Raw genomic sequence first — 26,579 nt, 5'->3', positions numbered from 1 at the left:
GGGAGCCTCACTGAGACACAAATTCATATTCACCATGTGCCAGCTGAATCAAATAGGTATGACTGCTTTAAAAAATAGAAACTGCAGAGTGCCTTCGTACATGTGTGTTGCTCAATCTACTGTAAGAAATCTCCATGAAGGTGAAGGTCACATTCATCCACAGACAATTTAAATCCAGCCTGTGTAGATGTGTTGGAGCTGTAGGGCCAGAGAGACTGGTTTCCATATAGCTGACAGATAAAGGCTTAATATTAAAGCCCAAGGGACAGTAACGGCTTCTTCCTCCATGCTGCTGGTACACAGCTTCTCTCCTTTTTTTTACCCTCTCCCTTGCTTCCTCCCTGCTTCCCAGCCAACTCCCAGCTCATGGCACTACAGAGGGCTGGGGGCCGAGGATGCAGCATTAGAGTTCCTCCTCTGATGTGTGTGCATGTGTGTTTGTTTTCCCCCAGACCCTTGCCATGTGTTTATCCCCATCCTCGCCTCCCATATTCTTTTTTTTTTCTGAATGCTACAAAGTCAGGAAACAGGCAACTGGGGGAGGAAAGGCAAGGAAGAGAGAGCAGGAGCCCAATTTTTGTATTTTCCCAAGGCAGCCAAAAAGGGCTGAAATAATTACACCTGCAGTTTGCAGCTCCACAACACACAGGTCAGAAGAAGAGAAGTAGAAAGCCTAAGGACGTATTCATTTCCTTTGGGGGTAAACTTGGTGCACTAACAGTAATGTTTTACAAAATATGACGAAGCTCCTTTTAATTCTAACTATCTGCAGCTCAGTGAGACGCCAAATATTAAAAGCACTTCTCTAGTCAGAGCCAAATGCCGCATATTAACGAAATAAAAGCACTTTGATTTTTATTCAAATCAGTAAAATAAATGTGATTAGATGGGAATTAAAAATAAAATTACACCAAAAATGATCGAACCATGCTGCAAGGAATTCACACCATTTACACAATCACCATCTCACCACACCTGTCTGTTAATCCACAGCCAGATCAGACCAATCCAAGTCCTATAAGTAGCTCCTGACTGATAATGTCACAGCTATGGCTATCCAATCTTCTCAGGTTAAACTTTTCCAAGCTGTTTACAAGGCTTGGGGTTTTGGGGTTTTTTTTTTTTTAAATTTTAATTTTTTTTGTTTAAAAGTATGTTAAGCCTGTCAAAGATCCAGTCTTACTTTTTTGATTCATTTCTATGCATCAATGTAAAAAAAAAAAAAAAAATGCCTTCAACCATGAAAGAGGAGGAGAAGAGGGAGGGAGTACAGTAAGAAAAGGCATGTCAAAGATGGATCTTAAATGCCAGTATAATGGCCATAGAGAAACCAAACCCTCACTAATTAAGTGCGTCTCCATTTCAAACCAGTGGAGCAGGTCGGTTAATTAAATGACTGTCCGTCAGTGTCTGCCAACTGCTTGTTGCTGCATTGGGGTGGGGTTAGGGCCAAATTAATTTGTGTGAATCTAACTAACAGACAACCTGAGGCGATGGCCCCAAAGCCCAAGCCCACACACTGTGTTAGTGTGGGGAGTGCAAGCGTGCACTTTGGCTGCTTTTCAAAGGCTTCTTTGCAGTTCAGCATTTTCGGATTGACTGGGGTAGCATTTTCAATTTTCTCAACATGTAGTTATGTCCTCTGAATGTTTATGTTAGAAAAGTGTGTGTGTGTGTGTGCTGGGAGGACTGCATACACCTAGATTTTATATCTCCATAAAACAGCTTTTTTTAAGGAAAGCTTTCATTCCCAGGATGCACTTGGAACAGTCCTGAAGTCTATTCTAAATTCTTCACATTTATTCAGCCCGGCAGCGCTCCAGGCCCAAGCACTGAAGGTTTATCTCAAGACCAAAGCTTCAGAAGTTAAGTTATCCTTATTAGCCCACTGTTCCTGTTCTACAAAAACTAAAACGAAACAAAACTATGACGAAGAGCAAAGGAGAGTGCAGAAACCAAGTTAATGTGGCTTTACCTGCAGAAATCCATAAATCTGTGGATTGCAGTAGAGATTAACTGTGATCTAGTTCTGTACTGATGAAAGTTCTTCTTTGGAAATGGACAAATTTTTAATTGTTAATTTTTTTTATTTTTATTTTTTTTTTTGGGGGGGGGGGGGGGGGGGGTAATTATTGTTGATATTTTGGTAAATTATATATAGGATTTCTGAGAAACTGAGAAAAATGCCACTTTTTTGCATTAGTGAAAACTGAAACCAAAAAGTAAAACCAGAGGTATATAAAAAAAAATTATCTAAAATAAAATAAAAAAATAAATAAAAACATTATGCACTCACAAAAATAAGAAATAAGATCATTTTCTCATTTTCAGTGTTTATTTAGACTTGGAGTGTCTACATGACAATTTTAATGCTAAGCGTCTGACATGTGAGTCACCCGCTTTTCAAAAAGTGTTGCGTTTGTACAGTAAGACTTGTTCTTCTTAAAAATGCCCCGTTATTGATAACATTCAAAGAAAAACTGAAACTGACACTCAACTCATAAAAAAGGCAAAACTAAACATTTTCCATCTATAAAATCTAAGACGAAATGAGCAAATCCACAAATATGAAAATAAAAACTACTTGGGAAACAAAAGTGTAATAAATCTGCTCTGATCTATTCCAAGAAAGGAAACATAGCAGACATATTTTCAGCTTGAATCTTTACATATAATTCACCTGACATATGCTGGGGTGTGTGAGGGGAGCCGGTGCCTGTACTGATAAATTCTGACTGGACTTTCTCCAGTGTGTCCTCCAGTCTAATGCACTGGGAGGGTGAAGCCTGTCAGCTATAGGGTGCTGTGGTGCATTGAAAAAACAAACCCCCCTTTTTTTATCCAAACAGCATGAGGCCTGAGAGAAAGAGAGCGAGAGTCACCACCGTATAAACCCCAACACTACCCACCACCCCTGGGCCTCCCCAAGAAGCTCTCGGTCTCAGACTGGGAAGTTTGCACTCTCTCCCTCTCTCCACCAGACAGGATATAATGCTTTCCACATGTGAGAGAAAACAAGGGAGGGAACGGAGGGCGGAGGAGTAGAGGAGGGGGAACAAGAAAAGCTAGGAAAAAGTGGGGCTGGGTCAGACTAGAGCAGTAAAGAGAGGAGAAAGATAGAAGGGAAAGAAATGCAGATTGAAATAAGCTTCGAAAGCTAGAGGACATTTAAATAAAATTAAGGTCGCAAAAAAAGATGTCAGATATTAACATTTGATCAACTTTTTTCCTTTAACTTTGGCAGATAATAATGAAGTGGCAGTAATGAGTAACAGAAGACTGGCATGAGGACTTGTTTGTGGAACGAAATAGTTTTGCCCTCATTTAAAAACAATAGCTAAGCTGCATTTCAGTTTCGTTACTTTATCCTCTTTTTCATCAACTTAATGTTGTGCTTTCCCACAAAATCTAGAGGTTGCTATTTCAACAGAACAAACTGGGAGAGTTAAATAAACAGAAAACAACTGCGGTGCAGCCATGTGGTGGACATTGTCTTTGCTATTTCACAAAATGCTTGTAAGTACAGTAGACAAAACATGGCACGGTAAAAGGTGGAAATGTGGCCTAGCACTAGTCCACACTCAAGAACACTGACATAACCTAGCTACATTCAATTCAATGTGACTCAGTGTTATTTATACAGCGCCAAATCACAACAGCAGTCGCCTCAAGACTCTTTATATTGTAAGGTGAGACCCTACAATAATAGAGAGAAAACCCCAACAATCATATGACCCCCTTTGAGCAAGCGCTTTGGCAACAGTGGGAAGGAAAAATTCCCTTTTAACAGGAAGAAACCTCAAGCAGATCCAGGCTGAGGGAGGGGGAGCCATCTGCCACGACCGGTTGAGGGAAAGAAGACAGGACAAAGACAATTATAATCTACATTATCTTAAAGGCAAGATCGGCTGTATCCATGTTTGTGGTTTTCCAGGATCATTAATGTTGGTGGACACCGGCAGGTTTTTTTCCCCCCCACAAATTTTCCAACATTATGACAATATCACAATAACCAGTCACATATAACAATGTGATTGGTCACTTTCAGTTTTGAATATCTGGGACCAACATTAATTATGATTGCCCAGAAACAACACCAACACAGGGATATTGGAAACACCTATCTTAGGTCTGGCAAACAGTGTTAAAAAATTAGGACTCAGTTGTCAAGTGTATTGTGCACTAACCGCTGGCAGAAATGAGAAGGTCTCAGATACAAAAATAAATATTAATAATAATTTTTTTAAAAAAAGAAAAGAAACAGTTTAGGAAACTGATGCAACTACATCCTAGCACACATCACTCAAAGGTTGCAGTTTTGTCCCATTATCCGGCTTCTTCCTCGTAGCACAAACTGTGGGGTGTGCCTGTCAAAGTACATGTGGTATGAGGCTTTGGTCACAAGTCATTACCTTATGGTTTTCACCACACGAGGTCTTTGAAGTCAAGGCAATCGAGTCATTAAAACAAGGCCTCAGGCCACAGCAACCACACACTAACAGCTGACTAATTGGATATACTGAAACCTTGTGAAAAACTAATTCTTAATAAGGACGTTGCTAACTGTTAATAAAAGATTACATAGTTTTAAGGATGGTGCAAAATGTACAATCTTAGAGATTGTACATTTTGCACCCCCCACACAAACTATATTTTATTTTATATAAATATAATACGTGTCTGCAGTGGCATCGGGCCTGCAGTGGGTTATGGGAATAACATCTTGCTGCTAAAGTGGAGCCAATGTGAAAATGTTCCAAAGTCTGATCAAAGCTGCATACCTGAGCACCCCCATTAAGGTGATAAAATCTATGGACTAAAAGAGGGCGAAGACAAAACCACACACACTGTGGTCAAATTAGTTTGAACAAAGGAACACATGATAATGAGAAAATACTGTTTTTAGAAGTGCTTTGATTTTTTTTCTTTATATCAAGACATTCAGAAATGACTTTTGTTTTGTTTTTTTAAAACAAACGAGCACTGTGCAGCCCTGCACAGTGCTTGTTTGTTTGTTTGTTTGTTTGAATGAACAGGGACCACGTTAAGAAGTATACTTCATGACAAAAACACTTGTCAGTTACTGTATTAATCAGGTTATTAAAGGGTTATCTGATCAATACAGTCAAATAATAGTAACGGAGCTGAAAAGTGAGGGAAAGGGCGAGTCCTTTCCTGTTAAGCATCAGCCACACTTACATTGTAGAAGTTCATCATAAGTCAAAAATAAGGTCTCGGGGATTATCCCTTTCAGAAACTACAGCTCCCAGCGAAATGACAAATGACCCACCTGGAGCCAAGAGGCGGCACAGCCATAGAAACCAAGCAGCGTCTCCAAAACACTTCACCTGTGGACCGGGCTTCAACCACCTCAGCTTGCCAGCAATGTCTGGCACCACAAGTCCCAGTCACACCCTAGTGGTAACCCTGGCAGGGCGAAAACTTCATACCGACTCTTGAGCTGAACTTGGAGATCTCAAAAGAGTGTGTGAAAATGCTGAGATTGACAAAGTGTAAGCCGCTGACCCGCATGGCTCAAAGGCCTCATCACGCAGCACTAATAAAATTTAAAACTTAGGTTTCCTACTAAGAACCATCCCCCCACCCACCTCCCTTACAAAAAAGTGAAGGGACAATCAGATGGGGCGCCTGCGCTGTCTGCACAAACTATCTTGGATTATCTTCACATTCCTATGCTGTTCACTCATCTGCAGGCGCTTTCACTTGCAGTTTTTCAGACACTGATGAATGCATTATTAAGGCACAAACGAGCCACAAACGTCGACTGAAATTGTCAACATCATTTGAACCAGTGCTAACTCACTCCCTAGTCACTGTACAATATAAAAAAAAAAAAAAAAAAACATGAATAAACTATAGAGAGGAAATCAAATTATGCAACAGCCCTCACTTATGAGAGTGATACAGAGATTCATACGAATAAAGATACATTTCTAGATCATCATGCGTACCGTAGGCAGGTAAATGTGAGTGGGTAGGAGAGATGGTAAAGAGATAAAGAATAATAAGGGACGACTAGAAAAGAAAAGGTTCCTGGGGTGGTCTCCTCAGGTTTCTGAGCCTGATGTGAGATCATGTCTGGACACTGTTAGAGGGTCTCTATAGTCATGGGGCTTTGTTCTAAATCATGTACTCTAAAGGCAGTTACATGGACTGATTAACCAAAGCGAGGATCGCTCTAAAGGGAAGGTTAAACAACACGACACTGGATTTGACTTTGCAAAGCAAAACTAGCACAGCTCCCTGCTGCTGACACTTGCTGGCATGACTGAAAGTACTGATTAACCCCAACCCGTTTGACAAAAAGCAAACAAGATGTCAAATGCACAACTTTTTGCAAAAGGTATTCATGAAATTGGAGATGCAAAGCTTGATATTGTGTTAATATGGATTTTCCTGGTAACAGCAGTGTTTTAAAGTGGATCTATGTCATACCTGATGTTAAAAGAGAATACACCAAATCGCAATGACAGTTGCATCAGGGCGCTTTATATCCTATGGCAAAATTCCTACAATATTAGAAACCCGAGAAATCACACAAAGCACTATGAGCAAGGGAAGAAAAAAGAAATCCCTTTAAAACAGGACGAAACAGTAGCATAACTAAGGGAGGTTTCAGGGTCACCTGATCTAGCCCTAACTAGAAGGTTTTTTTTAAAAAGTAAACATAATGTTACAATATGACTGTACTGTAAATTTAAACATATCACGACTCACCCATGTTGCAATGCGGGCCCCAGCTGTGCATGCAGGGAGCTGAGCCTGAACAATAAAAATGTGTCATTTCAAATATAGATCCAGAAAGCCGCCACTAGCTACCACTTTCTGCACATTTTGAACCACAAAATGTTTTCAATCTTTGCCTACCGGTGTAAAGCTTCATAACATGTAAGAGGTCTCTGTTCTGTCAATGCATTGATCTTAAATTGAATGTCGTCTGTGTTAAGCAGACTTGGACAAAATAAATCACCACACACACCTTCCTAAAGATTCAGTGCATGTCAAACTAAATGTACAAAACACATTTTCCTGATAAAGCAACAGGTATCAACCGTAACATACAAATGACAACGCGGCCAATGGATTTTTCATAAATGCACTGTTATTAACACTGGAGGTCATTACAGCCTGAATAATGAGTGCTGCAGTGTAACACAACATTCGTCTTTATGGCATGAGATGATTAACTGGATGCAGGATTTGTGTTGGCTACTTTTGCGTGCCAAGGGAGGTAACCTGGGAGCTGTGGTGAGGAAGAAAAACAGCAAACCCATGCTTGGCCAAATTACAGAAATATATAAGGACATTTATGCACAGTCATATAGACGTACACATGAGGATGGAACAAATAACACAGCTTGAGACATCACACGTTGAGAAGTTTGTTCATTCTTGTTTGACACCTGAACGGTTTAAATTGGCAAACGCTCTGTGTCTGTACACGAGCGGATTATATAAAAAGGAGGACAGTTTTTGAGTTGTGACCTTCATTTGCGGCAGGAAACCTCACTGCCAAAGTACACACATAAAATGCACAAACACACAAATTTCCTCTTTTACCTGTTCAATTTGTAGGAAAACTATCTCACAGGATAGCGACCCTGCCTGACAGAAAACGGTGAAGATTAGTCTAGGCCAGGGGTCGGCAACCTGCATGCGGCTCTTTAGTCCTTATAGTGCGGCTCCGCGTGGTTTGGGAAAATAAATTTGTTTGTTTTTTTAAGTAATTAGCTGAAGTGTATTTTATTTATGTTAATTCTTTTTTTAACTTGTACTTCTAAATTGAAAGATTATTGTGATATTGAAACACAAACATAAAATTATATTCTATTATTTTTTGATCGCTCAAAATAAGCGTCGCACTTGCGGAAGCCGGTATACCCACCGAAACGCCGTGCCTTTATCGAGACTTTCAACCCCAGGTAGGCCAATTATGGATCTTCGGATCCACATTATGTCGGCAGCTGTTCTCCACCGTGAACTATGTTAAAAACAAACACCGCTCGCGCCTCACAGATGACAGCTTACAGTCCTGCATAAAGATGAAAGTCACTTCGTACAGCCCCGATTTCCAGACGCTGTGCGCAGAGGTTCAGGAGCAGAAGTCCCATTGTAAACATATCATGCCAGACCCGACGATGTTTGCATGAACAGGCTTTTCAGCATCTCTTTATTGACCACTTTTCACACACGGTTGCTGTACAGCCGGCTGTAGCTTTTCAGCTCACAGCCGCACAGACGTTAAAGCGGCGAGGCGTGATTGCGGGTGCCACTCAGGTGCGTCCGCCTCCCCTGCAGCGCCTCTTCTTTAAGAGTTCAAAATGTGTTAATTACATAAATAAAATTTTAATTTTATTTATGTCATGATAGAGAAATATAGAGAAAATTTTCTCTATAGCAGTTCATGAATTTCATAAGCAACACACCTTAGTTGTTCACACAAAGCATAAAGGTAAAAAAAACAAAAAAAACAATATATACAGTGTTATCTTCATTTTAGATGTCAAAGAGTATTTGCGGCTCCCAGTGTTTTCTTTTGCGTGGAAATTGCGTCCAAATGGCTCTTTGGGTGCTAAAGGTTGCTGACCCCTGGTCTAGGCAGAGGAGGAAGAGAGACATAGAGAAAGAAAAAAATGGAAAGGAAGAGAGGATTAAAGTAGGAAGAGGAAGAAATGAACAGTGATCAAGCAGATGACGACACAAAAGTGACCCATGATAAAAGCAGGGAGAGCTGGTGTTTGAGGTTGAGAGTCTCTGAAGAGATCAAAGGCTGAGAAGGAAAAAGACAGAGGCAGAAAAAGAAATGCAAACAAAGAGAGATTAGACATGTGCACCTGTTGGTTTTGGCACGCGTGGAGTGCAGTCGATAGGCCCAGAAACTCTTATGTAGACCTTTGGTTAGGGAAAGAAATACGACTTACAGCGAGCCCAGTGATTATCTTGGACCTAACATAGACCTTGGACTTAAGATGTGATCAAGTGGTTGGCACATTGGCTTCAAATCAAACCCAAACATGCTGCAAATACTTGTATGTCATATGTTTTCACATCCATTACTCATGAGTAATTAGCAATGTTACTCACCCTTGTTTCTTCAAGTTTGTCTGCTTTTAACCAAAGTTATGTTTGTAGAGTCACTGAGTCGAAATGATTCTACCTTCATAATCACGCCTTTGAGATGCAAGCTCCTTAACTGAACACTTGCACCAACTTTAGCTAAATCAAGGCAGGTGGAAGAAAGGCTTCAAATGCAACATGAAGAGCTGCTGACGGCAGAATTAAAACAGACAAGGGGAACAAATGAGAGCCAAACCGTTTTGTTTTTCTAAAACACAATAAAATATATTTATTAGTGAAAACAAATAGTAGTAGTCAGACTTTAACAATCCTCTCTCAAACATGTCTGACTCTTCTGATTAGAGTGTATGCAGCTCCCATTTATGTCACGTAGCTCAATCTAAAGGTAGCTTAGCTAGATGGCAGGCTAACTAATAAAATAAAAGAAACTGATGACGGTCCATTCCACTTATTCATCTGTGGTGAATAAATGCATTATTTGGCAGTTGAGCATACATTTATTTAACTAGCACAAGTGGAATTATGCTTACAAGCTAACTAGTGCTACATGGTTACGTTAAAATGCTTGGCTTTTTATGTGCTGAGTAATATTAAAGTACATTCAGGTTTATGTTTAAGTTCTGAAAGAACTTTTTCCTTTATGAAATTTCCATTACAAACGCCGCCTCTATAAGTCTGTACACACTGGTGGGAATAACAGCCATAAATTACAGTAGAAAAAACACTATTATACGAGTCATTTCATCTACAATCATAATCTATTTCACAATCTCTTATTTGCCTGAAAACCTGGATGGATGGATGGTTTGAAAGACTGCTTAAGGGCAGTAGGTCTCAAAAATGGTAGGTGGTGAAAATCTTTGAAATGAAAAATATGCATCTGTTTAACTAAACTGTTTTCTCGGTTGGAAACTTGGATTAGATTACCTACTGATATTTTCGTTTTTGTGGTACTTGTCATATTGTTTCAATCCAACATGCAAGCTGAATAAAAATAGAACATTCTTAATTTTTTGTCTACAAAAATACTCAACATATTTTATTCAGAAATTGTCGGTACTAGTTTTTGCCAGGTCAGGTTTTTTTGTTTTTGTTTTTTTAGTGTGGGCTCAAATGTGGGACTTTACAGGGCCGATTATCTAGGTAATAAGATTTGAGATGCAGCTTCATAAGAAGAAAGGGCAGTGATATGTACTATTTATTTTTCTCCCTATGGCACTTCTTACCAGCAGCCAACTATGTGTTTTCTGTTTTGAATAGACACACATATGAGATTCTCTTTAGCTCAGAATTGAAACAACTAAATTCCCGGAGGGTAGCCAGAATGAGTGAGCACAGATGTCGGAAAGGGCTAATACAAAAAAAAGAAAGAAAAACAAAGCAAGCCATCTCCCTTATTAGCCATAAATAAATGAATGAATGAATCATCTGGAACTGGCTGAATAAAGAGAAAATTTAGCCTCTGGCAGATTCTCCTGTCTTTTGTCAAGTCTGTGAAGCAAAGTGTTCTCACCCCAGCAAGTACAGGCCTATTTCCTGTATGGTAATTTAAAGAAACATGACTGCCAAGGTGTTTATTTGTATTTTTTAAATACCTGCAGATACAGATTACTCACATTAAATTGAGGAAAAGGAATTAAACCAATGCATCAATGTCAGTTTCAACATCATAGGACCTACAAGCCTGCAGCAACTTAAAGTACTATTAAGTAAGGGTCCAACCTAGTTCACCTGAAATTTGTGCAAATACAGAATTTGAGTTAAAAACCAATATGAACTCTCCTATATGCAAAGGATATAGATATATAGTAAATCCAAGGCGCGCGCGCACACACACACACACACACACACACACACAGTTTCATCAACATGTCAACTGTTGGGGGGGTGTCAGGGTTTTTTTTGTTTTGTTTTTTCCCTGAGCTGTCTAAACATTGAAAACCTCTCCTATTCAGATTCATGAGTCGATCGCTGGTGTGTGCAGAAGCTCGAGCATGAGTGCTTTCAAAAGGGAGAGAGAGGGAGAGAGCTCCCCAAGGACATTCACAAGTTTCTAGTATGTAAATGGAAAATGGCTTTGCTGCTGTAAAAGCCAGGAGGGGGAGAGACGTGCTTCTTTGATGATGTATGCAGGAGACATATGACGACTCCTCTCGAAGAAGATTCACCCATTTGGCATTCCTGCTGCGGCGGTCAACGTGCTCGGTTTGGCACCTCATTAAACACTGAAATAATATTCACATTCTAAGAATGGGCAGGTAGATTATATGAGTCTATGATTTTACACTTACTATAAAAGTCGGTCTCATTTTTTTATTTGACTGCCTTACTTTTTTTTTTTTTAAGTCAAAATTAGATCCACTGAGTAAGTTAATCATTTTATTTGTTCCTTCATTATCTCATACTTTACAATATACAGTCACACCACTAAAACTAACCCAGTGCAGAGGAGTGTAAATCAGCACGCCACTACAAATGTGGGCACAAACGCACGCAGACGCAGACTACGCCACCAGTGAACACAGATACCTGTTCCCACAGAGCTCAGTATCAGCCTAACAGTGCTTTCACACATAGACCAGGTAACGCAGACAGACTAACGTTTCCGGGAAAGGTAAGAGGTGTTGGCTGGACTCCTGTGACTGGGAGCCATGAAAACAGAGCAGGATTAAAACTCCTACTTGCTTCAGATCAAGGACAAAACGCCATCAAAGACTTTCTTTATTTTGCATTTGTGTGTGTGGTTAGTGTTACAATTATTCTTCAATTTTGCTATTTTTGTTTAATAAGTGTTTAACACCTCTCTGGCTTTGTGGTTGATAACGGAATGATTCTTCTCAACATGATGGCGGCCAAATTGCTAAACTCGAGCTTTGCAACAGACTATTTCCATCTTTTATATACAGCCTGTGTTTTGACTCTAAAACAGGAAGTTCCATGTGGGAAAATGGCTAAAGGAACTCGCATTTGGCAGAGAGCCGTGAAAATGCAAGCCAAAGACAGACGCCTGTATGCAAATTAGTCATGACGCTCTCAATTCAGCTTCACTGAAATCATCAATGGGAGCACGCGGGCACATTTGCATAGACTTGCAAGCATTCGAAAGCAGCAAAACGTGTGAAAAATCTCACGTTTTTGATTGGGGTAGCACGGGCAAGGCTATTTGTAAATCTGAAAGGGATGAACCTCAGACACATTCTGCCAGAGCAAATGAAACATGAGCTCTCGGCTTTGTCCAATTCCCAGGCTACACAGCCTGAGCACATTTTCTGAAAACATGCATTATATCACATCACAATTGTTTAAAAAAAAAACTAAGTCCATAACAAGTGAAGAAAAGCTGCACATTGTCACCCTGTTCGCTTGCCAGCAAGATACCAGCAGAAAACCTAGCCAGCTGACGTACTGATGCCTGGGCTGGAGTATTTGAGAATAATTGGCATGACACCAGCCAACCAAGCCTAAAACAAACCTGGTCTACTGAAAAGTAAAGATCTGGGAAACAGAAGTGTGGAAGTCAAGAGAGGATGAGGAGGAGTGGATGAGACCGGATAAAATGAGACTGTAGTGTTCTTGTAGAAAGCGTTGTAACTGGGCTTCTGCCAGAAAAAACAAAAACTTTAAAAAGAAAGAAATAAAGGAGACAGACCAGCTTGCTTGGCTATTGACTCAACATTAAGACCTCTCAGCTAGAATGCCAGGACTGATTTCAAAAACACGCCGTCTGTCTGTTGGATGAGAGACGTTTTCTTTGTGAACCACAGATTTTCTAAATTCAGGAAGTAACGGGGGACACGATCTATACTGAAAAGCAGTAAAATCATTTAAAGGGATTCTCCACAGGTTACGTCACAGAAAGGATCATGACATTAAGGACTGGCTTGCGGGTTTTGGGTGAGTACATATAAGTGACGGTATAGTCAGAAGAGATTCAGGCTGTAAATTGTACAGAAAAACATGTCAGAAACCTAAAAACAGTCTATTCATACTACACCAATACACATCATCAGTAACAGGTTTGTTGAGCCTGACCACAAGTTGACACACTCAGAAAGCAGGACATGCCAACTGTTTGTTACAACCAAGTCAAACAGGAGGAGATCACATAGAGAACCTGGACAGACGCACTTAAGACAGTGTAAACAAGCATAGGATAACTGGTAAGTTTCTTAAACTCAACGCCTACAAGTGAAATGTGCTGCAAGAACATCTTAAGATGGTCCCCGTGCAACAAGAGCAATATGACTTTATGAGTCAGACCTCATGTGAGACATTATTGGTCATCATTGAGGCACAAAGCAGAGTACACTAACAACCCAAGAGCTCAGTTACCATAGCCAACTTAAATGAGCTCCGTTCTCTGCTAGGGTGACATCTCAGCAGGACTGAAATGGTGTCGAGTGCAAATCCCGACTTGCCTAAAAAACCATTATATTGTACTGGCGCAATTTATGCGAAGTGTACACAGTACGCCTGGATTTTTCATTGTTTATCCAGGGAACAAATATCATTTTGCAGTCTTTATTTCAGAGAGCTGCACTGTTTGGCGATCTTGAGTAAAGCTGGCCATCTCCGTGTCAAACACTGAGGCCTGTTTGGCCTAATGCTCATGTTCCATTACTTTTGAGTCAGCCTAAACCAAATAAACCACTCGTTTAGTAGACACAGTTGTGCATGTAGCTTTTTATGAGTCTCCATGTTTATAAGACTTGTGTATGTGTGTGTGTATAGGCAGACATAAAGATATGGATAGCACCAGAGTGCGACAGTAGGGATTCACACGCATTTGGAACAGTTAAAGTGGTGTTTCGGAGTCTACCAGCATTTCATCTCATGCTCAAAGCTGTGACACTCCTCCTTGCCTCCTAATTAGCGAGCGGTAGCACATTTTCCCCCTTTGCCATTTTCTGTGCAAGAAAAACAACAACGCATTTCTTTTCATCTTCCAACCAGCCTTGTCTTACAGAGACAGACGGAGGCAGAGAGTCCAGAGTTCAACTCATTAGTCCAGGTCACTTCCTGATTCATCTTCAAAGCCAGCAAGCCAGCAGCGTACAAAAGGCAAAGGACATGGTTTCACATGCCACCACCCACAGACACAATTACACCATGAATCAAGAGAAGATGAAGATGTTCGAGAAGATAGGCAAAGAAGAAAGTAGAAACAGTGAAAGCATTTTTAATCCACTGAAACCTGAAGGCATAAAGATCATACTTTTCTTTTTTTTCCTGAGGTATTCCAGCAATGCTGAAACCAGTGCCACAAAAACCCAAATGTCAAAGTATCTCTAGCATTTACAGCATTATAACCATGCACTTTACTGTCTTTTAGCTCATTATTTTTGCTTTAAAGACCAATTGTTTTCATGTTTAAAGGTCAGTCATTGAAACAAAAGGGTGTTGAGACCAAAACAGAGCCAGAGGCCCAACGTTGCTAATATTGCTCTGTGTTTGATGTATGGGGATGGATTGCAGACAGACTCCAATGACAAGTATTTGTGTTCTATGATCGTACTACATATTACTAGATATGTACCACATTTTAGTTCACATTGAGGCATTGTAGTGCAATGGCTTAAGTGGACAAAACTGTGTGGTTACTACCTGGACATCTTTAAATGTAAATGGAGCTGGAGGCAATTGCCCAAAAATGTAATCACTGCTGCTTTTCACAAAATAAAATCAAAGGTTTATTCTGCTACAGTACACCTTCTTCATATTGTGTTTTAGTCAAATTTAAGGTTGCTTACCTGTGAATTCACACATGCACACTATACACGCTACCACAGCTTTACATCGGTGCACTGATGGGCCTTGGGCCTGTAAATTTACACAAGGTTGCCATGTTTTACTGTCTCGCAGTATGTGAATAAAGAAGTTAGACCACCTCCATGACCCTGCAACCCTAGAGTTTGGGAGGCGTCTTACAAATCCTCAGAAACTGAGAGAAGACTGCTGCCACTGTGCTTTTGTGTGTTTGTGAGTGTGTGTGAGACTCCACAATATGAAAGCCTGCCATTTCTTGGCTGCGACCAATTCACACGATCTTTTCTACTCTAGTTTTCATTCCAACCCCCAGCACCTACTTTAGCATTTTCTGTCTATGCTCTGAACTGCACGCTGCCTTAAAGAGGAAGCCCCAAAGCCTGCTGTTACTTATGCGCAGTCAGATCTCCATCCCCCCCTCCCAAAGAAAATGCACTTACCATATACAAAAAACCCCAACAAAAACAAAAAACTGCAACTAGGCATAAAAACATGGGTGAAAATTTGAGACACCCTCAGAATAAGCGCTCCTTAACAAAAGTAAAAGTTGGGAGATTATATATGCGACTCAGAGCACCGAGAAAGAGGCGTAAGCAGAGAAAGAGAAACGAGGGAAAAAAGGCATGCAAAACAGTCTGATCTGCTTCTCCACAGTTGGAGCTCCAACTCTCCTCATCAAGAATGTAAAGCCTCTTCTGCAGGAGTGTGCGCATGCATCCGTGAGTGTGTGTGTGTGTGTGTGTGTGTGCGCATTTTGAGGGGGATGGGGACCATGTTGTCTGGGGGGCAGGGGGAGTGGGAGCTGGTCCCCGTATTCTCTTTGCCCTCCCAAATGGGCATTTTGTTCACTGCCCCCCTTTGCCTTCACCACAACCCCCGCCCCTTTCCTTTCCCCTCTCTCTCTCTTATTCAGGCGGAGTTCATTTTGAGTCTCGCCCATTGTGGCGAATGAAGGGACTGACTTGCTAAAGGGTGGCCTGGGGTCCCCTGGCTCACACTGCCAGGTCATCTCCTGTTGGAGCTAACTAAGTAACACTGGCTGGAATCTAGAAAAAGAAAACACAAAGCTTGGATCACCAATAAAGATCCTCTCTCTCTTTCACACATGCACACATAGTCATTGTGGCTTATGTGTGTGTGAGAGAATTAGTGTGTAGAAAAGAGAGGGCAGAGGGAGGGTGACGGCGAATGGGACATGAAGAGTGAGAGGGGTAACAGAGAAAGAGAGAATCATTAAGAAAAAGTGAGAATGAGCCGATTAAGCACAGCCTGTTAATTAGTTCTTATCACTAATAAGCAGAGGGCCGAGTTAGCTACTTTTGCTAAAAACCTGGAGCGCTGCGCAAGGACAGGATTTAGCTCAGCACACAGAAGATAACGGCGTGGATAATTTCAGTTGTCAGGAAAGTTGATGATGAAACTATACAAATATTATATACATTTGGACCAAAAGTTACTGCTGGATTATTGTGGTCTCAATATCTAATGTATATCTCAGTGTTTTGTCACACTTATTCTGATTTAACCATAGTACAAGGTTACACAATATTGTTACTATTTTCACTCAGTTTGGGAAAGCTCAGCTTTTTTGAGTGTTGCTTTAAAAAAAAATATATAAGCCCAGTCGATGCGTTTCCTACAGTAGATGTCAGTCTGCAATCCCTCCTAACAGAAAAAAGCGCTGACTGGCACAGAAGCCAAGCACTATAGACAGGATCAGCTCCAACAATTGAATCTTAGCCAACCAAAAGAAATACAGATTGAGTGTGTTCTCTGCTTAGAGATCCTTCTTTCTAACATGGGCCCAAAGCCGTTGCAAACTTGTGTACGCTAGAAGGCTTTGCTGACGAAAATAGTAGTTTTATCTTGCACAACACATGAGTTTCTGGTCTACCGCTGCCTCGACTGAGTGGTACATTTGTGTTATTGTGTGCCTCAGATGTTTAGTGGGTTAGCTAGGATCCAAACTTACATTTGAAAAACACAAAAGTCTGTAGCTTTAGACCTACGAGGTAAAAATTGCGAGTGCGATGGATTTGAAAAGAGTTCTTTGTTTGTTTGTAGTTTGCACAAATCAACAAAGTGTGTTAACTGTTGCCACGTGTCATTGTAGCACTAAGTTCACGTATACCCTAGGGTTGTCATGACACTAGAATTGCAAAATCAGTGCTAATACCCAGTAAAGCAGTCCATACCATCTGATACCACGGGATAGAGTTTGACCCCATCCTCCAACAACAGAAGGAACGGCAAAGAAGTTGTTTCTTGAAAAAGCCAAGTTGTTCATTTTTAACACATTTTCCCAAATTATAAGATAGATTTAACAAAATACGCACTTAAGATCAAGTTTAAAGGTTTTATTCATTTCTATAATTTTTTTTGATAAATTCACTTTAGATCATGAAGGTCAAATGTAGGTCAAATGTTAGAACTTATTAATAAACAGAGTACAACAAACAAGACCATACCTAACATCACTGTGAAAGATTGAACTGGTCACTCCCTGCACTTTAAAACAGACCTCACAGCAAAAGAAGAAACAGATTTTAAGAAATTATTGTAAATGTAGAAAAGTTAAAGTTTATCATCTTGTCCACATCTGCCGGCAGCCTCTCTCTCATCCACTGGTCACACTGCTCTGCCTCAGTCTGCAGCTCTTTAGGTGTGAAAACCCCATCTGATTTGGCTGCTCTGCTCCGGACAAGTTTTCAAAACTCAGGACCATCTTCTCGGTTCAGCCACGTTCCTTCACTGCTCTGCACAGCCAGTAACATGTCCAGTTGTCCCCATGTCCATAATCTGCTCCGTCACAGCTCAATATTCCATCCGTGACCTGTTATTCATCTTTTATCCATCTACACTGAGCTCAGCTGCTATGTTAATGGTAACAGATGGCTATTGTGTCCAATGTGACTATTGGGTAATTGCTAATAGATAAATAGTGAAACTAGTTAACATTCATATTTCAGGGCTATACTTCTTTATTTAAGAACATTTAGTTCATTGTTCTGTGAATAATGCCAGATGCTAGCTCTACCTGCAAGTGGCCCACTTAGCTTTATATCAGGTTAAACCGATAAGGACAGTATGTTTACAGCTTCCTAATCTAACTGCTTAACTTCAAAGCACTGCAACAGCAGCCAAGGAAACATTCCATCGAGATTCTTAACAGGAGCTTGGCATTTTAGGAGCAGGTCAGGAGAAAAAAAAAAAAAAAAAAAAAAAAGAGTGTGCAACCAAAACAGTTACAAAAATGTACAGGCTTAAGAGGCTGTGGGGGGAAAAAACAAAACAAAAAAACACAGCAAAACCAATTTCAGTCAAAGCCAAACTGAGAGGCCCTCCTTTAACTAAGAAATGTGGAAAACGGATCAAAAAGCGGTGAGTTAAATGATCTGGCCACGACAGTACAGACAGATTTAAACCACAACAGCTGGTGCAGAAGGAGAAGAACATCAGTTTCATGCTTTGTCCTGACCGCTGTCCAACGGGAGCCAAGAGGCAGTGCAGCAGGCTGTACTTAAACTGGCTGAAAATGTAAAGGGATCTGACCGAAATGATGGAAAGCTGTATCATGTAAACGCTCTGGAAGAAAATATATTTCTTTCCATAAAGCTCTTCCAACAGCCTTGCAGTCCAAAACGACTCAAACACAAAACAATCTACAATTTGTATTTACAAGTCAAATTTTAAAACCTGACATGGATAACTTAGAAAATGTCACTTAAAACATGTGGAAATTTTTCACTTTTATCTGCTGAAGGAAGAAAGTTTTCTATGCTCAACTTTTTGATGTGCCAAGTACTCTGGTAGCCCATCATTGTCTATTATGCAACTTACGCAAGTGTGATGTGGAAATGTGATGTACTAAAGCCTCTAGTGCATACACACTGAGAACAGACAGAAGATAAACTTTTGAAACCAAGAAATGTGCAAATCAGACTGTGGACACCTTTTTTTCTTTTGAGAAAAAAAAGTGTGAATGGGAGTTTGTATGAATCTCAAGTTTCATCAGTGATCTTTCAGCCTAGTGCTGTTATGAAGACATTTTCTTAAAACTACCACACAGTCAAATTAGCACTGATCCAAAACCACAGGCTTTCATATTTGAGCACCATGCATATCTGCACAAATGTAACAACAGTCCACCCAACAATAGCTAGACAATAGGCATTAATCTAAAAGTCTGAACTAATAAACTAAAGTCAACATTCCCACCTCTGGAGTCACATCGATTGTGCAGCTAAATATTGTAAAATACAAAAAATAAAAATAAAAGAAGATGGCCTCCTTGGTCATAATCATATTAAACAGTAGACTCTAATAAGACCAATAGATGCCCTACCCAAGCTAAGAAACAATAAGAAAAAAAAAAAAGAGAGACAAAATTATTAAAAATGACCTCCTTAAATCCAGACAGCTTCTATCTGACAGTAATACCCAACTCCTAGTTTGAGCCAAGAATTCTGGGGACCTCGCAGCGTTTGGTGTGTGCTCTGTTTAGAAGCCAGACACACTGTTCTCAAAGGCAGTTGGTTATAAAGGGTGCCTGAACCCCTCAGTGGCTGGAATTAGGCCCAAACACACAAGCAGCCATTGATTTAATAAAAACTCTTTACTCTATTCTCTCCTGCATTGTAACAGAAGTAACAATCGACAGAGCTGGGCTGCTTCCCAGGATTTTGGACAGCCCAAGAATTTTGAAGACCAATGTGAAAGTCATCCCAAGTTTAAAACACTACAGACGTTGCTGTGGGACCTTGCAGCTGTTGGCAGAGAGCCCTGTTTTTTTCCAGCAAAATGAACAAAGGAAAACAAATTCTCAGTTTCGACTGAACAGTGCAACTTTCAAATTATAGAAGAAAAAAAAAAAAAACTCTTGCCAATAAATGTAGACAGCGTATAGCCTCGAATGTGCACGATGCTCATTTGCAATTCAGCAAGGATAAAAACAATAAAGAACAAAAAAAGAAAACATTAAAGCTGCACACACTGCAAAACATTGCAGCTTGAAGTTATGAAGTATTCATGCATCTTCAGCAACTTGGGAGCAAGAATCTAACAACTATGTTTTAAAAGCAGGTAGTTTTAAAGCAACAGAAACTTTTCTGTGCAATAAAAGCTTGGGGGGAAAAATAGACACTGTTAAAATGGAAAAAGAACAGACAGTCCAGCACAGCCTCAGGGGGCTCATATACCAATGAGATGCATCACAATTTATGGTCAGAATGAAAAAAGAAGAAAAACTTCTGGCCTTGCTATTCAATTCAAGGTCGACTAATTCACAGCACTCCTGGTTCTATTAACCAAACACATAAAAAGAGATCGGAGGGAAAGGCAAACAGTGCATACCATTAATGGGATGAGGTTAGAATCCAATCAAGGTTAAACAAAGTAACCACATGTCACATTAACAGAGATCGTTAAAAACCAGACAGGAAGACTTTTAACCCATTCCCCCATAAATCCTATGGTTGAGCCGCAAACACCCAAGAATTTTACTTTGCTTATAATATTTGATCTTGTGCTTGTTGTTTCAATGTGGATACTTTCTTTCTGTAAAGTGTGGGAAAGCTTAAAGTTGTGGTCTTTAGATAATAAGGATATAGAACAATCTGAAGATTAGGCTGCGACAGTCCATCAATTCTGCTGAGCACTTTTCCAGTTCCACGGCCACAGGGGGACTGCAACTTATCCCAGTTGTCATGGGGCAAAAGGCAAAGCCTATCACTAGGCTAACACAAAATGACAACCATTCAAATTTACTCTGCTTCCACTACTTGAAATTCTGTCATTCGTATTTAGACCTTGGTCTACTAGGGTAGCAACAAGGCAAGACTCAATCCAAATTAGCATTCACTGTCTAGGAACCAAGAATGTACGTACCAACTCACGAGCCAGTCTACATACAAGATTAGAGCTGAGCCAACGAAAGATTTTCCTAGTTGTTCCTAGTAAAATGAATTCATTTATACATTGGTTCACCTCTGCTGGCACCAAATAAAATATTAATTACAGAATATCGGTTTAAATATGTGAACTGCATTTTAATTAAGTGAGACAACTGGGTTAGTTCACATTTGCTGTGACGACTTTACGATCTAACCCTGCTCGGACTCACTCATTTAAATGCCAGATAGAAAGAACAACAAGAATGCTCAAGAGTTCATCAGAATAAAATTTTACTGCAACATCATGCAGAGCTTCTGTTTGAATACTGGCATAATAAACATAGTAAAGATGGAGGAATGAATGAGACTGTTTCCATCAGTGAAACAGTCTCATATTTTGTCATTTGCAGAAGTACACTTACTGAAAGAGAAAACTTGGTCGCATTACATAACCTCTGTGCCCCGAAGAAAGGGAACTAAAAACAGCCCCATTATAGCTGCAACAAGGCAAGAGCAGAGACGTGCTGAAAAGACACTGAAAAGCTCATATTCCCATTAGATGAGGACTATTGAAAATAAAAAGTTCTATAAGACACCTCTTCTTTCATATAATCTGGGTTATAATCAGCTGAAAATGCTCTCAGACTACCAGGTTCCAATCTGAGCAGACAGGCTGCACAGTGGCTCACAAATAAATCGTAATCATGTTGTTAATTGAATGATCTGCTTCAACATGCACACTTAGAGAAGGCTCAAAGTCAAAAGAGAGAGAGTGTGGATGGGGAATAGTAACAGTCCCAGATGAAGCAGTGGGCCTGTGAGGCTCATAGTAACCTTGACTGAGCACAGAGCCATGCAGGCAACGCAGTAAGAGGCAAGAAGGCTTTGAAGCTGTACTGCAGAGAGCCTAGCAGGAATTCTGATGTCCTGCTGTATATCCTCAAACCTTCCTCCTCCCCCACCCTGTCTCTGCAACTGATTCAATATAAAGTGAGGGAACGGGAACACAGGCCAATAAAAGAGAAAGAAGAGAAATGGGAGCAAGAAGATTAGAATAAAGGTAGATGGAGACCAAGAGAGACAGAGGAGTGCATGTTAAATCAAATCAAGCCAAGTCTAGGTTAAAGAAACCAACAAAGTGTCAATCTCAGCTCTGTTACCATTGGACTGAACCCAAACCAGAAAATAGCAGAGTGAAGACATTGCCAGAGCTACCCCAACACAAACCTTCACTACGCTATCAATATTCAATTAGGGGGCCAGGGATAAATGGACGAGCCAGCCTTAGGGGTTCAGCCTCAAACCATACTGTTGTGTGAGGATTGAGGCCCTTGAAACTAACACAGTGAAACTTCCTTTATAAATAAGCAGCCAAGAGTGCATACATGCTTCTCAACGTTAAAAGCAATCAGGCTATGTACGTTTAACATCTCTCTTTACTGCATGTTTACAAGTGATCAAGCCTGTTGCTCCACTTACTGGTCAAAAGTAGCTGCAGTCGTGTGTTTTGTAAGAAAAGAGATTGAATTTCCTATCGAGATCCAAAACTAAACTTGCCATCTTCAGCCTTCTGCTTAAGCCTGCAGGAAATTGAACATGAAAAGCTCTATAGGTATCTAAGACCTTCTCCTTTCACAATAAGCAGTCGTAATGTAGAAATCTTCATCATAAATTATTCAGGAAGATATGAAACGTCTCAAAAGGGAAGACTGTCATCAAGTTTCTGATTGATGCGTCGCAAACCTGCAAAGTCTGACAGATGAGCCAGCCAGAGACAAATCAGTCAGACACACACACTATAAAATGGTGAGAAACGGCTCAACAGGAGCCAAACTGGGGCTGTTTGAATGACTACCACATTAAAACCCAGAGAAAATGGTTTATATGAACTACATTAAACTAATGGGAAAAGAATGCAAATCACTGCTAAACAGTGGATGGCACTCGTGCTAGATAATACACAGATTGAGATAAGAAATGTAAAAGGACAACGTCACCACTAAGTAAACTGTTCAGAGCTACAACATCAGATTATTTTTTCTAATAGTGGTAAGAGCCTACCTACAGTAGGGTTTCACCACTAAATCAAATATATATATATTTATATTTATATTAAGAGCAGACCTGTCAGCGTAAAAGCATCAGCTGTAAGCCCTCAAGTCCCCTGATGACTAAGTCAATGACAGAGTGAACAAGGCTAACCCAGTGACTCAGAAACACCGATGAGAGGCGAGCCTCAAATTACACATCTGCCAGAGAATGAGGGGTGGGGTGCAGAGGGGTACAATTACATTTTAAATGGGCATGCTGGGATGCTCACTTGATGGCAAAATCCTCAGATCTCATCTGAAAAGGCAGCGCGTGAACTCGGCACATAGCTCAGTGGACAAAGAAACCCGAAGAACTCCTTTAAGAGATAATGAGGGCCAGCTGTGACTCAAGAAATTAAAGACTTTTAATGAAAATCAGTGATTCTGTTTGGATACAAACATATGTGGAAAAGATTTTTTTTCTTTTAAAGAGAGAAAGGGACAAAAAAATTAGCTGAACTGGCACATCTCTGAATTTCAATCAGGCACGATATGAGCACCACAGCCGATGTCCTTTCGTGGCCTGAAACAGACCCTTGCAGTTGTGTTTTCACTGGAAAACCACTCTATCAAATCTGTGAAATGTGCCACTTCAATTGAAGTAAAAAAAAAAAAAAAAAAAAAAAAGCTTCACGCCAAGTCAGATTTTCAGAGCTGTGCAACATCTTCATAGCTCAAAACCGTTTTCCCCTGACACGGGGGAAGGATGCCGACTGCTGAACACTTCATTTTGTACGCTGCTGTATGAATGCGAAATTAGTCACGAGAATCTAAGTGAGGCCGACAATAAGCTGAGATCATTTCGTATTAATTACATCTTTGTCACTGATGGAGGCGTTTTACTCTCGTTTGAGGGGAAAACAGCTATTAATTCAAAGTATTCACACCAACAGGAGCTGAAAACAAGAATTGCACAGGGAGAGGGAAAAAGTCAGAGAAAGGGAGAGCGATAATGATGGAAAGAACCAGAAACGGGGCGGCGAGAGCACAAACTGGAGCTCAGGGAGGGGATGAGCGGTGACAACAGCAGATCCGGTGGGATCAGAGGAAGCCCTCAAAGCCGACTCCCAAAGCTGGGATGAAGGCGGCTCAGTGTGGAAGCAGAGAAGATGAAACACCATTTGGGGCCGAGGCCCCCCCGCTGCTGCGCCTCTGTGTTCGGGGCCTGCGAGCTCCTCTGCCTCTGAAGTGCTAAACACCTCCTTCACACCCCTGGCACTGCACCCTCCTGCCATTTGGTGATTTAATGCAGCACTGCACGGATGGATGATTATCATATAGTGCATTTACTCGTCTACTGGGGCTGCAACAATGCAGTCATTCTCACTGATGACTCTGGCTTCTTTTTAGAGTCGAAGCATTTTTTGTTTGGTCACTACAATACTAAGAATGAGTCCCCAAAAATGCTCACTTCAGTATCACACAAGATGAACACAAATCTGCTTGCAAGATGGAGTGATTGAGTTTGGAATTTTTGAATGAAATGACTTCCACTCTCCAAAGAAAGATCTGTCTCCCATGTCCACCGACTCGCTGTTGAATGGGTTCATTTCGGCTGGTATCTCATGAGATCAAAACTCCAAAACATCTGCATCTTTATTTTGACTGTGACGCTTGCTTGGCGGACAACAAACACTGATCACGATCAAACTAATCCCTTATCTTGAAAGCAGTCGGTGGGGTGTCTTTAGAAGGCAATGAAGCACACAGCTAGAAGCACAAAATTGTGACAATTGCAGATTTCCTCCTTTTGGACCTGAATATTTTTGGTGTTTTGGGGCTTTTAAATAGACAGAAGGACTAAGAAGATGTGACCACAGAAATTTCAATTTGTGGAGTTTTATTAATTAAATTATTAGACAAATCTACAAAAACAAATTCTAAAATTGCTAAAAAGATTGCTCATGAAGAAAACATGTATCAGTGGCAGCTTTAGGTGCAATCATTTGTCCTAGAACTGATGCTGAGAGAGTGTGTTTCTATCCACGTGAAATCCAGGCTGTTTGCGTTTAATCATAAACCATCACCAGCTCTTTCTGGGGGAAATATGATTTTCTGGATGAGCCCATATGCTGCAGCAGATTGACTTGCGGGAGATTATTTATCAACCAGGTAAAAGATAAACTCGAGTATGTGCACAATGACATGTGCTCAGGAGCACACAGCGGGACAGAGGGCACTCATTTTTAAGAAATTATGACGTGCATTATGAAGGACACTTTGTCCCGTTTTTTGTTGGCATTTTCAGGTAGCGCACACAAAAAACAAACACACACACAGAGTGTAGTAATAATTGAAGGTATTGGAATTTAAATAAATTTCATTATTACTGGGACTACTTAAGAGCTTAAAAAAAGAATAAAAGGGTAAAACGCCAGCCTTTCAGAACCTCAAACCTCCGGCGTGTTCATGTCCCAGATAAACGCGTCCCAACTTCAAAGAGCCTGTTGTTACACTGCAACATAGAAGCTTATTGTTTCGCAACACTTTTAACATCTCTGTCGACAAAGTATCTTTTCTGCGGTTATGAGAGTATTGTTGTTATTATTTTAGTTTTGCGCTGTGCAGGCCTGTTTTAGAGCTCCTGTTTGCGCCAGAAAAAAAAAAAACATTAAAACCCGCTCCAACTCGCTCGACGTGACACGAGCAGAGGTTATCTGCTTTGCACCCAAACACATTCAGCGGTTCTTCAAACAACTTGGTGTCTTGTATTTGTTTTATTTAATTACCTGCATAGTGAAGACTCCCAGCTCCTGAGAGGACAGCTTTTTCATCTGTTCGGCCAAGACTTGCGCTTCTTCCAGGATGGAAAACTCCGTCTCGGCTCCGCAATATCCACTAGAAAGAGCCAAGCAGATTAACACGAAGCTCCGCGAAAAAGCCATGAAGCCTCCGCGCGAGCCAATGTGTTTATCCCGAAAAGCAGCGCGCGCGTTCGGTCTCAAAAACAGAGGTTTCTCCGCTGACCGCCTCGCCATGATGGTTGAGGGGGTTTACAAACTGGAGAAGCACGGAGTCAGAACGGGTGGTTTTGAGGGGGGGAACTTCAAGGGAAACTACTTTTACAACTTTGCAGCGTAGAGTACGTGTGCCCTTTCTCTCCGGTACAAGTCTCCAGAATTCCCAGCGACACAAATCATTGCACCTCCTTGAAATCCCTCCAGAGAAGAAAGCAAATCCATGCGGGGCAGGGAATATGTTTATTCTTTCTTTTCTGCCCCCTTACGTTGTCGGTGTTCCCTCTTCGATCAGTGGCTCCAACTCCTGGAAGTCTGGCAAAGTGTGTGTGAGCCGGAGAGTCACCACAAAGGGGGTGAAAGTAGTAGGCGTGGAAACACCGAGGAGTCCTGCCGGCGCCTGGATCTGACGATCAATGGATCAGGCTTTCGCGATGCCTTCAGTAGCTTCGTGAAAAAGAACACCGCCGATGTGGAATAACCCTGTTTTATAGACAAATACGATGGGAAGAGTTTTTATTTCTCAGTCCCATTCCTTCAACGTGTGACAAAACAGGTTTATATTTATATATGAGTGGTACATATGAATTACTGCTCAAAAACAGAGAAATCTCTTTAATTCGAGGTTCATCGAAAGCACCATCACGCCTTCAAAGATTTCTTACCAGTCACCAAAAAGGGAAGCGCCTCTGGGGAGTTTCACAATGATTTATTATTTTTAACTCTGTATTTTATTTATAGACTTGAAAAAATAATTAATCTTTTAATGGTTTAAT

At 40.7% G+C, this 26,579-nt stretch overlaps 1 protein-coding gene and 1 long non-coding RNA gene across 4 annotated transcripts in view; one reads left to right on the top strand and one right to left on the bottom strand.

Annotated features, from left to right (window-relative positions):
• The window catches only part of cachd1 (cache domain containing 1), a 96,140-nt gene extending 69,824 nt beyond the window's left edge, over positions 1-26,316 (bottom strand). The window contains exons 1-2 of one of the 3 annotated variants that reach the window (XM_040013542.1): positions 26,306-26,316; positions 25,576-26,107 (exon numbers count right to left, since the gene is read on the bottom strand). In XM_040013542.1, coding sequence (XP_039869476.1) covers positions 25,576-25,824 — 249 coding nt within the window. In that variant the 5' untranslated portion in view covers positions 25,825-26,107; positions 26,306-26,316. Of the gene's footprint in view, positions 1-25,575; positions 26,213-26,305 lie in introns of those variants that run through there. The other 2 variants (XM_040013543.1, XM_040013541.1) reach the window with 2 other exon arrangements.
• On the top strand, positions 208-13,868 carry LOC120722534. Its single transcript, XR_005693507.1, has 3 exons — positions 208-218; positions 12,679-12,683; positions 13,759-13,868. It is a non-coding gene; the product is annotated as an uncharacterized LOC120722534 (long non-coding RNA).
• Positions 26,317-26,579: the final 263 nt, after the last annotated feature.

The sequence above is a fragment of the Simochromis diagramma genome, unplaced genomic scaffold (genome assembly GCF_900408965.1).
Source record: "Simochromis diagramma unplaced genomic scaffold, fSimDia1.1 OVJJ01000649.1, whole genome shotgun sequence".
Classification (NCBI taxonomy): Eukaryota; Metazoa; Chordata; class Actinopteri; order Cichliformes; family Cichlidae; genus Simochromis; species Simochromis diagramma.
Note: the sequence above shows the minus strand (reverse complement) of the source record. Positions and strands in the feature narration are given on the sequence as shown.